This window comes from Alosa sapidissima, chromosome 24, assembly GCF_018492685.1.
Source record: "Alosa sapidissima isolate fAloSap1 chromosome 24, fAloSap1.pri, whole genome shotgun sequence".
Taxonomy (NCBI): domain Eukaryota; kingdom Metazoa; phylum Chordata; class Actinopteri; order Clupeiformes; family Clupeidae; genus Alosa; species Alosa sapidissima.
In genome coordinates this window covers 29,878,554-29,894,669 of record NC_055980.1, presented here as the reverse complement: position 1 = coordinate 29,894,669, position 16,116 = coordinate 29,878,554, and the positions used below count along the sequence as shown (strand labels likewise).

The window sequence follows — 16,116 nt, the reverse complement described above, 5'->3', positions numbered from 1 at the left end:
CGCACCACATGATGTTTGGTCGCACCACATGACATTTTCAACTTGAGATCAAATTTACAGGCACAAAATTGACCACCTACTCATAACAAACTTGATTCCTCTAAAAGGTCACTATTTCATTTCTAATCAAAAAATAAATTTGAACAAATAAATTAATATTCATTGTATTGTTGAGGTCATACCACATGACGTCCAAATTTGGCAACTTCTTGCCAGCTGTTATTTAAGCTATGTTTTTCCAAATATAAGAGATAATTACAAACTTGTTTGCTGCCCCAATGGGTGCCTGGCACACTAGTTTATGAATGCAACTTAAGATCTTTGAATTAATTTCAAAATAAAAGTCTCAAAATGGCAGTTTCTGCTGTGTCATTTTCTACAGAGCTACAAAACACTTTTGAAAAAATGCTAGATAGAGCAGAACGCACATTTGAATAGATTCAGTGTAATTTTAAAGAAGTTTCCCAAACAGCAGTCATGGTCGGACAATCGCACCACATGATATTTTGATACTTCACATAAGAGAAAAAATAAAAATACCAAAAGATTTTTCAAAAGGTAAAGTGGTTACAAATATGGGAGTGCTCCCACTTATATATGGTGTGTTTGCAGGCATTCAAACCTTTTATAAACTTAAAAAATGCTATTGGACAGAAAATCTAGACGTCATGTCATTGACCCATGTTCCAAACAGTAGTGGGGTTTTTGGGAGAGACTGAGGCAGGGCCCTTTCTCTCGCAGCTGGTGCGCGATCACCTTGTTGCGCTTTCAAATGAGTTTGAGCGTTACTTCCCATCCTCCAAAGATCCACGGCAAACTAATGAGTGGGTCCGCAACCCATTTGTCAATATCCCGAATAGTCCTAACTTTTCAGCGCAGGAGGAAGAACAGTTGATCGAAATTGCAAATGACGGTGGTCTTAAGAGTGTGTATGAGGAAACCTCTCTGGCGGGTTTTTGGATCAAAACCAAAGCAGAATATCCCGAGATAGCCGTAAAAGCGCTGAAAACGTTTCCCACCACGTATCTATGCGAGGCCGGGTTTTCGGCAATGACTGCAACTAAGACCAAATTGTGCAATCGACTGGACATTTCAAACACACTGAGGGTGTCACTGTCTTCCATCACCCCCAGATGGAAGCTTCTTGTTGCAGGGAAACAAGCACAGGGCTCCCACTGATTATATTCGTAATGCACGTTTAGTTCCCATGTTTTGTTCCCATATTTTGTTAAGCATGTTCACACTTATAGATGTAGCTTCAAGTTGTTCAATATTCATAGTTCATATTGTTAAATTTTCACTTCTTCAAGTTCACGTTTTTCACATGTTTAAGAGATCGTTACCTTCACTGTTCATACATAACTGGAGCTAGTTCTTTTCAAGTAATGCATGCACAACAATATGGAACATGGAACCCCCGATCCACCACTGTGTGTGCATCCATGGCAAGCTGTTTAAACATTTAAATGTATTATGTGTAGAAGCAATGAGATATTGATAGTAAATTAAATATATTTTGGTCTTATCAATCAAAAAAAAGCAATTCATGCTTTAGACCATTTTATTGTAAAAACAAAGTACCGGTTTAGGCACCGGCACCATTTTAAAAGTATCGATTTAGCACCGGTATCTGATAAAGCCCAAACGATACCCAACCCTGTGAGTGTGTGAGGAGTAGGGTTGGGTATCGTTTCAATTTAAACGATACCCAACCCTGTGAGTGTGTGAGGGTTAGGGTTGGGTGTCGTTTCAATTTAAACAATTCCAATTCCGATTTCTTATTTCGATTCCGGTTCCTAACGATTCTCGATTCCGATTTTTTTTAAGAGGCAGGGTCAAAAAAAAGTTTAGGATATTTTAAATGAGCTAGCTAACCAACAGTCTTTCTCAGGGTATCTGCACATTTTCCAAGTGCAAATTTAAAGACTTTTTAAGACCTTTTCAAGACATCTACATGAAAATTAAGACTATACCACGACAAAAAGATATATATGACTGTTTATGCAATAGTTTTTTTCCCTACTAATTTTAACCCCCACCCCATTTTGGATGTCTACAGAAGTTACCAAATATATTTTGTGTGTGTGTGTCTCCTCTTCTCCTGTGTTTGTGTGTGTGTCTCTCCTCTTCTCCTGTGTGTGTGTGTGTGTCTCTCTCCTCTTCTCCTGTGTGTGTGTGTGTGTGTGTGTGTGTGTGTGTCTCTCTTCTCCTGTGTGTGTGTCTCTCCTCTTCTCCTGTGTGTGTGTGTGTCTCTCCTCTTCTCCTGTGTGTGTGTGTGTGTGTGTGTGTCTCTCCTCTTCTCCTGTGTGTGTGTGTGTGTGTGTGTGTGTGTGTGTGTGTGTGTCTCTCCTCTTCTCCTGTGTGTGTGTGTGTCTCTCTTCTTCTCCTGTGTGTGTGTGTGTGTGTGTGTGTGTGTTCTCAGGCATTGGCTGACAAGCGCCTACATCCTATTTGCGGTGCCGTATTTTGTGTACGACATCTATGCCATGTTCCTCTGCCACTGGTACAAGACGCAGGTCAAAGGGCACGAGGCCACGCCCCTCAGCACAGTGATTGGCTACCTGCGCCGGGAGTTCCTCATGGTGCTACACCACGTTGTCATGGTGCTGGTCTGCTTCCCTGTGTCTGTGGTAAAGTCTGCCTCTTTCTTTATCAACACACACACACACTTAAGCAAACACACATGCATGCACACACTCAATACTACCATGCATACACGCGCACACACACACACACACACACTACTATCGGATTGTAATATATTACATTTCATTACATTTGGCTGATACTTTTTAACCCAAAGCAACTCCCAACAAGGCTGGAATATATCTACACATGCACGCACGCATGCACTGCCCAAGTAAAGTATACTGTGTGCGTGTGTGTGTGTGTGTGTGGTTCTGGTGGCAGGGGAAAGGGGACTACTTCCAGGATGTAATATGTTTGTGTGTGTGTGTGTGTGTGTGTGTGTGTAGTTCTGGCGGCAGGGGAAAGGGGACTACTTCCAGGGCGTGATGTTCCTTGCTGAGATGAGCACTCCGTCCGTCTGCCTAGGAAAGATACTCATTCAGGTACCACTCCACAATTTCTCTCTCTCCATCTCTCTCCATCTCTCTTTCTGTTTTTCTGCCTTTCTCTTGATGCAGCTTTCTCGGTTTTTCTTTCCCTTTTCCCTCTCTCTCTCTCTCTCTCTCTCTCTCTCTCTCTCTCTCTCTCTCTCTCTCTCTCTCTCTCTCTCTGTTTTCTCTCTCTGTTTTCTCTCTCTTTTCCCGGGACCACTCTTCTCTCTTACATTTACAAGAGAAATCAGGAGAGCAGAGAGGTGGTGTAGCAGAGAGATGGTGTAGCAGAGAGGTGGTGTAGCAGAGAGAGAGCAGAGAGGTGGTGTAGCAGAGAGGTGGTGTAGCAGAGAGAGAGCAGAGAGGTGGTGTAGCAGAGAGAGAGCAGAGAGAGAGCAGAGAGGTGGTGTAGCAGAGAGAGCAGAGAGGTGGTGTAGCAGAGAGAGCAGAGAGGTGGTGTAGCAGAGAGGGAGCAGAGAGGTGGTGTAGCAGAGAGAGCAGAGAGGTGGTGTAGCAGAGAGGTGGTGTAGCAGAGAGAGAGCAGAGAGGTGGTGTAGCAGAGAGAGCAGAGAGGTGGTGTAGCAGAGAGGTGGTGTAGCAGAGAGAGAGCAGAGAGGTGGTGTAGCAGAGAGAGAGCAGAGAGAGAGCAGAGAGGTGGTGTAGCAGAGAGAGCAGAGAGGTGGTGTAGCAGAGAGAGCAGAGAGGTGGTGTAGCAGAGAGGGAGCAGAGAGGTGGTGTAGCAGAGAGAGCAGAGAGGTGGTGTAGCAGAGAGGTGGTGTAGCAGAGAGAGCAGAGAGGTGGTGTAGCAGAGAGAGCAGAGAGGTGGTGTAGCAGAGAGAGCAGAGAGGTGGTGTAGCAGAGAGAGCAGAGAGGTGGTGTAGCAGAGAGGTGGTGTAGCAGAGAGAGCAGAGAGGTGGTGTAGCAGAGAGAGCAGAGAGGTGGTGTAGCAGAGAGATGGTGTAGCAGAGAGAGCAGAGAGGTGGTGTAGCAGAGAGAGCAGAGAGGTGGTGTAGCAGAGAGATGGTGTAGCAGAGAGAGCAGAGAGGTGGTGTAGCAGAGAGATGGTGTAGCAGAGAGAGCAGAGAGGTGGTGTAGCAGAGAGAGCAGAGAGGTGGTGTAGCAGAGAGAGAGCAGAGAGGTGGTGTAGCAGAGAGAGCAGAGAGAGAGCAGAGAGATGGTGTAGCAGAGAGAGAGCAGAGAGGTGGTGTAGCAGAGAGAGAGCAGAGAGATGGTGTAGCAGAGAGAGAGCAGAGAGATGGTGTAGCAGAGAGAGCAGAGAGAGAGCAGAGAGATGGTGTAGCAGAGAGGTGGTGTAGCAGAGAGGGAGCAGAGAGGTGGTGTAGCAGAGAGAGAGCAGAGAGATGGTGTAGCAGAGAGAGCAGAGAGAGAGCAGAGAGATGGTGTAGCAGAGAGGTGGTGTAGCAGAGAGAGAGCAGAGAGATGGTGTAGCAGAGAGATGGTGTAGCAGAGAGAGCAGAGAGATGGTGTAGCAGAGAGGTGGTGTAGCAGAGAGAGCAGAGAGGTGGTGTAGCAGAGAGAGAGCAGAGAGATGGTGTAGCAGAGAGAGAGCAGAGAGATGGTGTAGCAGAGAGATGGTGTAGCAGAGAGAGCAGAGAGATGGTGTAGCAGAGAGATGGTGTAGCAGAGAGAGCAGAGAGGTGGTGTAGCAGAGAGGTGGTGTAGCAGAGAGAGAGCAGAGAGATGGTGTAGCAGAGAGGTGGTGTAGCAGAGAGAGCAGAGAGGTGGTGTAGCAGAGAGATGGTGTAGCAGAGAGAGCAGAGAGGTGGTGTAGCAGAGAGAGAGCAGAGAGGTGGTGTAGCAGAGAGAGAGCAGAGAGATGGTGTAGCAGAGAGATGGTGTAGCAGAGAGAGCAGAGAGATGGTGTAGCAGAGAGATGGTGTAGCAGAGAGAGAGCAGAGAGGTGGTGTAGCAGAGAGAGAGCAGAGAGAGAGCAGAGAGGTGGTGTAGCAGAGAGAGCAGAGAGGTGGTGTAGCAGAGAGAGCAGAGAGGTGGTGTAGCAGAGAGGGAGCAGAGAGGTGGTGTAGCAGAGAGAGCAGAGAGGTGGTGTAGCAGAGAGAGCAGAGAGGTGGTGTAGCAGAGAGAGCAGAGAGGTGGTGTAGCAGAGAGGTGGTGTAGCAGAGAGAGCAGAGAGGTGGTGTAGCAGAGAGAGCAGAGAGGTGGTGTAGCAGAGAGGTGGTGTAGCAGAGAGAGAGCAGAGAGGTGGTGTAGCAGAGAGGTGGTGTAGCAGAGAGAGCAGAGAGGTGGTGTAGCAGAGAGGTGGTGTAGCAGAGAGAGAGCAGAGAGGTGGTGTAGCAGAGAGAGAGCAGAGAGAGAGCAGAGAGGTGGTGTAGCAGAGAGAGCAGAGAGGTGGTGTAGCAGAGAGAGCAGAGAGGTGGTGTAGCAGAGAGGGAGCAGAGAGGTGGTGTAGCAGAGAGAGCAGAGAGGTGGTGTAGCAGAGAGGTGGTGTAGCAGAGAGAGCAGAGAGGTGGTGTAGCAGAGAGAGCAGAGAGGTGGTGTAGCAGAGAGAGCAGAGAGGTGGTGTAGCAGAGAGAGCAGAGAGGTGGTGTAGCAGAGAGGTGGTGTAGCAGAGAGAGCAGAGAGGTGGTGTAGCAGAGAGAGCAGAGAGGTGGTGTAGCAGAGAGATGGTGTAGCAGAGAGAGCAGAGAGGTGGTGTAGCAGAGAGAGCAGAGAGGTGGTGTAGCAGAGAGATGGTGTAGCAGAGAGAGCAGAGAGGTGGTGTAGCAGAGAGATGGTGTAGCAGAGAGAGCAGAGAGGTGGTGTAGCAGAGAGAGCAGAGAGGTGGTGTAGCAGAGAGAGAGCAGAGAGGTGGTGTAGCAGAGAGAGCAGAGAGAGAGCAGAGAGATGGTGTAGCAGAGAGAGAGCAGAGAGGTGGTGTAGCAGAGAGAGAGCAGAGAGATGGTGTAGCAGAGAGAGAGCAGAGAGATGGTGTAGCAGAGAGAGAGCAGAGAGATGGTGTAGCAGAGAGGTGGTGTAGCAGAGAGGGAGCAGAGAGGTGGTGTAGCAGAGAGAGAGCAGAGAGATGGTGTAGCAGAGAGAGCAGAGAGAGAGCAGAGAGATGGTGTAGCAGAGAGGTGGTGTAGCAGAGAGAGAGCAGAGAGATGGTGTAGCAGAGAGATGGTGTAGCAGAGAGAGCAGAGAGATGGTGTAGCAGAGAGGTGGTGTAGCAGAGAGAGCAGAGAGGTGGTGTAGCAGAGAGAGAGCAGAGAGATGGTGTAGCAGAGAGAGAGCAGAGAGATGGTGTAGCAGAGAGATGGTGTAGCAGAGAGAGCAGAGAGATGGTGTAGCAGAGAGATGGTGTAGCAGAGAGAGCAGAGAGGTGGTGTAGCAGAGAGGTGGTGTAGCAGAGAGAGAGCAGAGAGATGGTGTAGCAGAGAGGTGGTGTAGCAGAGAGAGCAGAGAGGTGGTGTAGCAGAGAGATGGTGTAGCAGAGAGAGCAGAGAGGTGGTGTAGCAGAGAGATGGTGTAGCAGAGAGAGAGCAGAGAGGTGGTGTAGCAGAGAGAGAGCAGAGAGATGGTGTAGCAGAGAGATGGTGTAGCAGAGAGAGCAGAGAGATGGTGTAGCAGAGAGATGGTGTAGCAGAGAGAGCAGAGAGGTGGTGTAGCAGAGAGGTGGTGTAGCAGAGAGATGGTGTAGCAGAGAGGTGGTGTAGCAGAGAGATGGTGTAGCAGAGAGAGAGCAGAGAGGTGGTGTAGCAGAGAGGTGGTGTAGCAGAGAGAGCAGAGAGGTGGTGTAGCAGAGAGAGCAGAGAGGTGGTGTAGCAGAGAGGTGGTGTAGCAGAGAGATGGTGTAGCAGAGAGGTGGTGTAGCAGAGAGATGGTGTAGCAGAGAGATGGTGTAGCAGAGAGAGCAGAGAGGTGGTGTAGCAGAGAGGTGGTGTAGCAGAGAGATGGTGTAGCAGAGAGGTGGTGTAGCAGAGAGATGGTGTAGCAGAGAGATGGTGTAGCAGAGAGAGCAGAGAGGTGGTGTAGCAGAGAGGTGGTGTAGCAGAGAGATGGTGTAGCAGAGAGATGGTGTAGCAGAGAGAGCAGAGAGGTGGTGTAGCAGAGAGATGGTGTAGCAGAGAGATGGTGTAGCAGAGAGAGCAGAGAGGTGGTGTAGCAGAGAGAGCAGAGAGGTGGTGTAGCAGAGAGGTGGTGTAGCAGAGAGGTGGTGTAGCAGAGAGATGGTGTAGCAGAGAGATGGTGTAGCAGAGAGGTGGTGTAGCAGAGAGGTGGTGTAGCAGAGAGATGGTGTAGCAGAGAGGTGGTGTAGCAGAGAGGTGGTGTAGCAGAGAGATGGTGTAGCAGAGAGAGCAGAGAGGTGGTGTAGCAGAGAGAGCAGAGAGGTGGTGTAGCAGAGAGATGGTGTAGCAGAGAGAGAGCAGAGAGAGAGCAGAGAGATGGTGTAGCAGAGAGAGAGCAGAGAGATGGTGTAGCAGAGAGGTGGTGTAGCAGAGAGATGGTGTAGCAGAGAGATGGTGTAGCAGAGAGAGCAGAGAGGTGGTGTAGCAGAGAGGTGGTGTAGCAGAGAGAGCAGAGAGGTGGTGTAGCAGAGAGATGGTGTAGCAGAGAGAGAGCAGAGAGATGGTGTAGCAGAGAGGTGGTGTAGCAGAGAGAGCAGAGAGGTGGTGTAGCAGAGAGAGCAGAGAGGTGGTGTAGCAGAGAGATGGTGTAGCAGAGAGAGCAGAGAGGTGGTGTAGCAGAGAGAGCAGAGAGAGAGCAGAGAGGTGGTGTAGCAGAGAGATGGTGTAGCAGAGAGATGGTGTAGCAGAGAGAGAGCAGAGAGGTGGTGTAGCAGAGAGAGCAGAGAGGTGGTGTAGCAGAGAGAGAGCAGAGAGGTGGTGTAGCAGAGAGGTGGTGTAGCAGAGAGATGGTGTAGCAGAGAGGTGGTGTAGCAGAGAGGTGGTGTAGCAGAGAGGTGGTGTAGCAGAGAGGGAGCAGAGAGGTGGTGTAGCAGAGAGGTGGTGTAGCAGAGAGGTGGTGTAGCAGAGAGGGAGCAGAGAGGTGGTGTAGCAGAGAGGTGGTGTAGCAGAGAGGTGGTGTAGCAGAGAGGGAGCAGAGAGGTGGTGTAGCAGAGAGGTGGTGTAGCAGAGAGGTGGTGTAGCAGAGAGGGAGCAGAGAGGTGGTGTAGCAGAGAGAGCAGAGAGGTGGTGTAGCAGAGAGGGAGCAGAGAGGTGGTGTAGCAGAGAGGTGGTGTAGCAGAGAGGTGGTGTAGCAGAGAGGGAGCAGAGAGGTGGTGTAGCAGAGAGGTGGTGTAGCAGAGAGGTGGTGTAGCAGAGAGGGAGCAGAGAGGTGGTGTAGCAGAGAGGGAGCAGAGAGGTGGTGTAGCAGAGAGAGCAGAGAGGTGGTGTAGCAGAGAGATGGTGTAGCAGAGAGAGCAGAGAGGTGGTGCGCACACACACACAGGAGAAGAGGACACACACACACACACACACACACAGGAGAAGAGGAGACCCACAGGAGAGGCATGGTTGAGGCCTGCAGATAGATGAAGGTGCTAGGCCATTTAGAGCTTTGTAAGTCATTAACAGTGCAGTTCAGCACAGGGGTGATGTGCTCTCTCTTCTTGGTCTTAGTTTTGGGAGACCATTAACAAGTGCATTGCAATAGTCTAACTAGTGCTGAAGGCTTTGGGTTAGTTTGTTGAGTTATGAAGGCTGATGTTTGTGTGTGCTGCCCCCTGGAGGAGACTAAGGCCACTGCGCCTGTGCTTGGTAAGGACCCGTCTCTGCTCAACGACTCTGAGGGGCTGGAGATGTTCTACCTCACACACACAACAGAATCATACGAGTACCACACACACAGGAACAGAATCATACGAGTACCACACACACATACACACACAGGAACAGAATCATACGAGTACCACACACACATACACACACAGGAACAGAATCATACGAGTACCACACACACATACACATACACACACAGGAACAGAATCATACGAGTACCACACATACACACACAGGAACAGAATCATATGAGTACCACACACACACAGGAACAGAATCATACAAGTACCACACACACACACACACACACAACAGAATCATATGAGCATCACACACACACACACACACAGGAACAGAATCATACGAGTACACACACACACACACACACACACACACACACACACAGGAACAGAATCATACGAGTACCACACACACACACACACACACACACACACACACACACAACAGAATCATATGAGCATCACACACACACACACACACACACACACACACACACACACACACAGGAACAGAATCATACGAGTACCAAACACACACAGGAACAGAATCATACAAGCGCCAAAGCGTCTCCTCCACCAAACAACTCTTCCTTTTTCTCTCTCTCTCTGGTTGGGATATGAACCATTCACCTGTCCAGGTGTGCTAACTGCATCCTTCACCTGTCCAGGTGTGCTAACTGCATCCTTCACCTGTGCAGGTGTGCTAACTGAATCCTTCACCTGTCCAGGTGTGCTAACTGAATCCTTCACCTGTCCAGGTGTGCTAACTGAATCCTTCACCTGTCCAGGTGTGCTAACTGAATCATCTGTCTGTTACTCACTGCTATTCCTCTTTTTCTTTCTCTTTGTTTCTCTCTTTTTAACCCCCCCCCCTTTTTCCCTCCCTCTGCCCCTCTGATTCCCCCCTCTCTCTCTTTCCATCCCTTCTCCCCATCCCCCCCTCTCCATCTCTCTCTGTCCACCCACCCCCCTCTCTGTCTCTCTCCATCTCTCTCTGTCCACCCACCCCCCTCTCTGTCTCTCTCCATCTCTCTCTGTCCACCCACCCCCCTCTCTGTCTCTCTCCATCTCTCTCTGTCCACCCACCCCCCTCTCTGTCTCTGCATCTCTCTCCCCTCTCTCTCTCTCTCTCTCTCTCTGCATCTCTCCATCTGTCCCTGATCTCCAGTATAAGCTGCAGCAAACCCTGCTCCATAAGCTCAATGGAGTTCTCATGTTGGTAACTTTCTTCATCTGTCGAGTTGTTCTCTTCCCCTACCTCTACTTTGCATACGGCAGGTACGCTCTACCTATACCATGCAGGTATGCCCTGTGTGTGTGTGTGTGTGTGTCGAGTTCCCCTACCTATACCATGCAGGTATGCCCTGTGTGTGTGTGTGTGTGTCGAGTTCCCCTACCTATACCATGCAGGTAAGCCATGTGTGTGTGTGTGTGTCGAGTTCCCCTACCTATACCATGCAGGTATGCCCTGTGTGTGTGTGTGTGTGTGTGTGTCGAGTTCCCCTACCTATACCATGCAGGTATGCCATGTGTGTGTGTGTGCTCATTCAGTAGGTACACACTCTTTCTCCTGCTCTCTCTCTCTCTCTCTCTCTCTCTCTCTCTCTCACCCCATTATTGTTTAAAAATGTTAATTTCGACATCGTTCTTACACATCAAAAAATAGTTCCTTTTTCAATAGACAGCGTCTTGGTTGCTAGGTAACCAACATTCCAGATCCCTTGTTACGGGTCTTTGTGTCTTCGTTGAAAGAAATGAACCAAGTCGGCTGAAATCACATTCATATCTAGCCGAAAAGGAGTGCGTCATTGACCGCAGTTACATGCAGGGAGTAACCCGGTTTTCAACAGCAATATTCGTTTTGCGCGCGAGTTGTGTAAACTCATTCTGATGGCATCAATCAATTTAATCCGGTATTTGGCGCAAACCGAACATCGCTGCTACATTTAAAGCCCGAATATTCCCTGCATGTATAACTGTGGTCATTGTGTAAGGTGAATTGAATGGACGCATTTAGATCGAGCATGGTAAGTCATTGCAATAGCCTATAATAGTAGGTCTACCGTTTAGTTACTGCATTAAACATAGTGATGTTCTTATTGAAATTTTAAAAATACTAAAATTAAAAAGTAAATTGCATTGTGGGGCTGTCAAATGATTATTGCAATCATCATTGCAAAATCACATAAAAATCCCCCAGGCTACTTGGAACATCTCTTTAAATTGTGCTCAAATACATTTCTATGGAAGATGCTAGCATGGCGAGCTCGTTTAGCTAAGGCCTAAAGATCATGAAGTATAGTATGTAAGACATTGAGCCATGAGATAAAAAGCCCTTAAAAGACGTGCACTGTTAATTTACTCACTGTTATTTTTATTTAATTCATCTTGAGATGTTTTAAGTTTAAATTTCAGCTCAGTGAAGCACTTAAAGCACCAACACTTCATTAAGTTAATTCTTGTAGAATTGTAAATCATAAGTCAACCTATATAGGACGGTAATTAAGGAAGAGAAGTGAACCTGCTGCAGTGTTAAATGCGATGTGGTTGAAAATTTGGGTGCACCTAACTTTTGTGCTGGTGCACCTAAGAAAAAAAGTTAGGCGCAGCAGTGCAACCAGTGCAAAAAGTTAGTCTGGAGCCCTGGACTGTGTGGCTTAATTCACGGATGTGGTGAAGCACTGTTTCCTTATGGTTTGCTAAGGAGTAACCCATTGCTTAAAATAGTGGAGAGCTGGGATATGAGAACATTGTGTCGAATCTTCGCATTGTATTGCGGAGTCATTTATTATTAGCTGTGCAAAGTTTGAGTTGAAATGTTCAGGGATATTCCAACTCGTGGAATGTCTCTCGGTCAATCAGAAACAAATAACTAGTTCCATCGAACCCAATTGTTGTATAATATGTGTGAGTGTGTGTAATATATGTGTGTGTAAAATATATGTGTCACAAACTCCTTGTCTCAAAGAGTAAGGACATAGAGAGACTGACACCGTCGGGTCACGTTAAAATCATAATCTTAATTTATTTACACATATTTACATAAATCAGTAAGTGGGAAGCAACAAAAGATGAAATAGGCCACAGGACACCGGCTTTATTCCGACGGCCATTAACACGGAGCCACGCCCCTCATTAGCCACCAGACCTCTCCAGCTCCTCCTGCAGGTCAATAGACAATATGACACACAAAGACCAACAACATGCCTAGTGCTCATACAGGCAGACGGAGGAAGAGGCGCAACGCTTCACGGCACAGCAAAGCCAGGGCGTCACGTGTGTGTGTGTGTGTGTGTGTGTGTGTGTGTGTATTATGTAGGGCTGAAACGATTCATCGAGTTACTTGAATAACTCGATTACAAAAATTACTCGAGGCAAAAACCCTGCCTCGAAGCCTCGTTAAATTCCTATGACGCGCACTATACGCGCAGGGATCTGATTGTTCCACACGGGCCGTTGTTCAGGAAGCACACCACTAGCGCGTGAATCGTGATACATTCTGAATTTAGCTGGCGCGATGGCGGAGTCAAGATGTCCATAAATGGCAGAGAATGTCTAAAGTTTTCAAGTAAAGTTTTGGGATCATTACATACTCAAAAAGGAAAAGAACAAGCATCTGAACCGAAAACATCCACTCCATGCTGTTTCACCAAGCGTCAATAAAGTAGATCTATCAATCTATCTAGCCTATCTATCATCTACGTAGCCTATAACCTACATTGATGTTGGCTGATTTTAATCACATACTGTATTTGTAGCGATGTCGTGATATAATGTTTAGCTTTGATGTTTTTAAGTAGTAAACTTATTCACGTTCAATTGCAAGACAGTATGCCTAAAAAAAAAAACCTTATACACACATATATCACGCACCGCACGCGTGCACACATATACACACACACACAGGTTGCTAGGTTACCATAGCAAATAGGCTCACCCCAGAAATAATTTTTTAGTAGCCTAATAGAAAAATGATTTGTTAGTAGCCTAATGGTTGGCTATTTTTTAGTAGCCTAATTGTAAAATTAGTTGTTAGTAGCCTAATGGTAAATGCTGCAGGTGTAGAAATCTACATAAAACAGGTATTTACTTTGATGTCAGGTCTAGATTACAGCATGAAACTTGTTGTGCATATTATTACATTAAATTGCTTTCCCTCTTCTCCCTCCGAGCACTTCACAACATAGTATGGACAGATTTGTTCGCCCAGCTAAGTCATGCACAAGAGGCTGCAATTTTACAGAGAGCATTTTGAACATTATTCAATTGTTGGTACTGGCACTTATAAACACTAAATGGGTAAATTGCAATAAATGGGCTTAGTTTTGTAGCCTGATGTTGGAGTTAGAATAAATACCTCTGTGCCAATTGCTTGATCATTTTACAGCCATGTCATTTTCGTTATGCATTATTTGTTTTGGTTTAAAAATGCAAAAATATGCGTGTAAATGTATAATATGTGTGTGTGTGTGTGTGTGTGTATATATAATATGTGTGTGTGTATAATATGTGTGTGTGTGTGTGTGTAATAGGTATGTGTGTGTGTGTGTGTTGTAGGTATGTGTGTGTGTGTGTGTGTGTGTATAATGTATGTGTGTGTATAATATGTGTGTGTGTTGTAGGTATGTGTGTGTGTATATTATGTGTGTGTGTGTGTGTATAATATGTGTGTGTGTGTGTGTGTGTGTGTTGTAGGTATGTGTGTGTGTGTGTGTATAATGTATGTGTGTGTATAATATGTGTGTGTGTGTGTATAATATGTGTGTGTGTGTGTATAATGTGTGTGTGTGTGTGTGTGTGTGTGTGTTGTAGGTATGCATCCATCCCGTTGTACCTGGTGCCAGTGTCGGTGCCGTGGCAGTGCAATGTGGGCGCTGGCCTGCTGATGGCGCCGCAGGTCTACTGGTTCTGCCTCATCTGCAGAGGAGCCTTCAGACTCTTCACCAGGGGCCAGAAACACACACACACACACACACTCACTCCGCCCGCCAACGGATACAAGCCGCCACACACACACTGAGTCCAACACCAGCACACACACACACACCAACACTCACACCTGTCCGCCAACAGATACAAGCCTCCGCATACACACTCACACACACACACAAACTAAGCCCAACACACACACACACACACACTGAGCCCAACACACACACACACACTGAGCCCAACACAGGAGTGAGAAATTGAGCCTGCTGGGACGAACATGGGGGGGAGAGGGAGAAAGGGAGAGAGGTCTGCATGGCATCCTCTTGGCCCTCTAGTGGCTGTGTGGGGATCTGCGCTCATGTTCTACTGGACCACACAGTTCAATGGCCAGTCTGACCCGTTGGCCGTGTGTGTGTGTTTTTAAATATTTATGTAGAGTTTGTCATTTTTTTATTTATGTATTTATTTATGGAGGAATTATACAAACGTGAAGCAGATAGTGACCATGTAGCTGTGATGAGCTGACCAGAACCAAACGGAGCACCGACCAGAACCAAACGGAACCCTAACGGAGCACCGACCAGAACCAAACGGAACCCAAACGGAGCACCGACCACGGCATAAAGGGAACCTTGATAACTGACAGCCAAACAGAACCCAAACGGACCACACGGCATAAAGGGAACCTTGATAACTGACAGCCAAACTGACAGCCAAACGGAACCCAAACGGACCACGCGGCATAAAGGGAACCTTGATAACTGACAGCCAAACGGAACCCAAACGGACCACGCGGCATAAAGGGAACCTTGATAACTGACAGCCAACGTCTGGCAAAGCAGCGGAGGCACCCTGGGGGCATAGCCGGGACTCTTGGGGCGCCAGGGGGTGAAAAGTCACCTTGCCCCGCCCCCTGCAATCTCCGCCCCAGCGGGACTGCATCAGACACAAGCTCAAAGAAAGGGGTGGAGTTAAACAGTGTTGATGTCTTCCATTTTGTTTTTAGTGTAGCTGTTTGTAGTTTGTTTATGTTTCTTATTTATTTATTGTAGGTGCTGAATGTAGACCTGTGGCCTGACCACCTGTGGAACCCTGCCCTGCCGCTAATAAACTGCTGGTTCCCGCCTTTGTGTGTGTGTGTGTGTGTGTGTGTGTGTGTGTGGTCCTCATTTCTCTGCCTCAATTGGCCACAGCCATCTTTATGAAAATGCCGTTTCATGGGTGCTCGTTTCCGGCACCAGCTAGAATTAGCCTATTAGATATTCCACGTTACAGACAGAGACAACGTAAGGTACAACGGCATGTCGTTGATGAAGTTTGGATATTCTCCTCTTGGCCAGTCAATCTAGCCCAAAAAGACAAAAAATTGCAACAGAAATACCCTCCTGAATCATATATTAAAAGTCTACCGCAGTAGATGGAGTGGAACATACTTTTTTTTCAAGATTAAAGGACAAAATTCAGTCTCCAGGAATTTGCGATGTGATCGCAACAATTAACGCAAATTCAGCAAATCCCCGCAAATTCAATTTTGTCTAAACACCGCAACTTTTTTTGACCAATCATCGTAGTTTCCCCGTGAAATTTCACCTACCACAACAGTCCCTCGCGCAGAATATTGAGCCAGATGCCACACTCACTTTTGCAGACACCAGAGACAGCCCTATAACTTGTTCACTCCTCTGCAGTTTTGATAAGTTTATATACTCTGTTGATCCTGTGAGGGAAATTTTCATGACAATAAATAGAAGGCTAACATCTGCTTACTTGCATCTCTCTCTTTAGGGCAGCCGTGGCCTACTGGTTAGCGCTTCGGACTTGTAACTGGAGGGTTGCCGGTTTGAACCCCGAACAGTAGGAACGGCTGAAGTGGCCTTGAGCAAGGCACCTAACCCCTCACTGCTCCCCGAGCACCGCATGTGATTTTGGTCTTACTAACCTTAATTGCCCTCAATTTAAAAAAAAAAAAATGTGCAACTATTTTGGCAATTTTCACTTCCTCCCGCAATTTCTCTGCAACAAACAGCTAAAAACACTGCAACTTCCATCGTAATTTTTTTGAAAAGTTGTCGCGCAATCAGGTATTTTAAGTCGTAAAATCCTCGTGAATCCTGGGATTTTGTGCCCAACACTAAATTAAATTGAGTAGAATAGGGGAAATTTTTTAATTAATAGCCATCACTATGAATCTTCTCCAGTTGATTAGTGACATCATACCAAAGAAAAAATGTATTGCACGTTTTTGAGATTTTATGTTTAATTAGGCATTTCATAAAATGTACCATGATTTGCATATTACAAAACACACAATCTGAAAATTGGATGAAGCCAGATTAAAAATGCATTGTTTCATTATGTTGAGACGATACA

General features: G+C 47.0%; 1 protein-coding gene across 3 annotated transcripts in view; it reads left to right on the top strand.

The window, feature by feature from the left end:
* The window catches only part of LOC121699818 (ceramide synthase-like), a 27,964-nt gene extending 13,090 nt beyond the window's left edge, over positions 1–14,874 (top strand). For all 3 annotated transcript variants that reach the window (XM_042082274.1, XM_042082277.1, XM_042082276.1), the window contains 4 exons: positions 2,423–2,630; positions 2,976–3,071; positions 9,983–10,092; positions 13,627–14,874. In XM_042082274.1, coding sequence (XP_041938208.1) covers positions 2,423–2,630; positions 2,976–3,071; positions 9,983–10,092; positions 13,627–13,834 — 622 coding nt within the window. In that variant the 3' untranslated portion in view covers positions 13,835–14,874. The remainder of the gene's footprint in view (positions 1–2,422; positions 2,631–2,975; positions 3,072–9,982; positions 10,093–13,626) is intronic.
* The last annotated feature ends 1,242 nt before the right edge of the window (positions 14,875–16,116 follow it).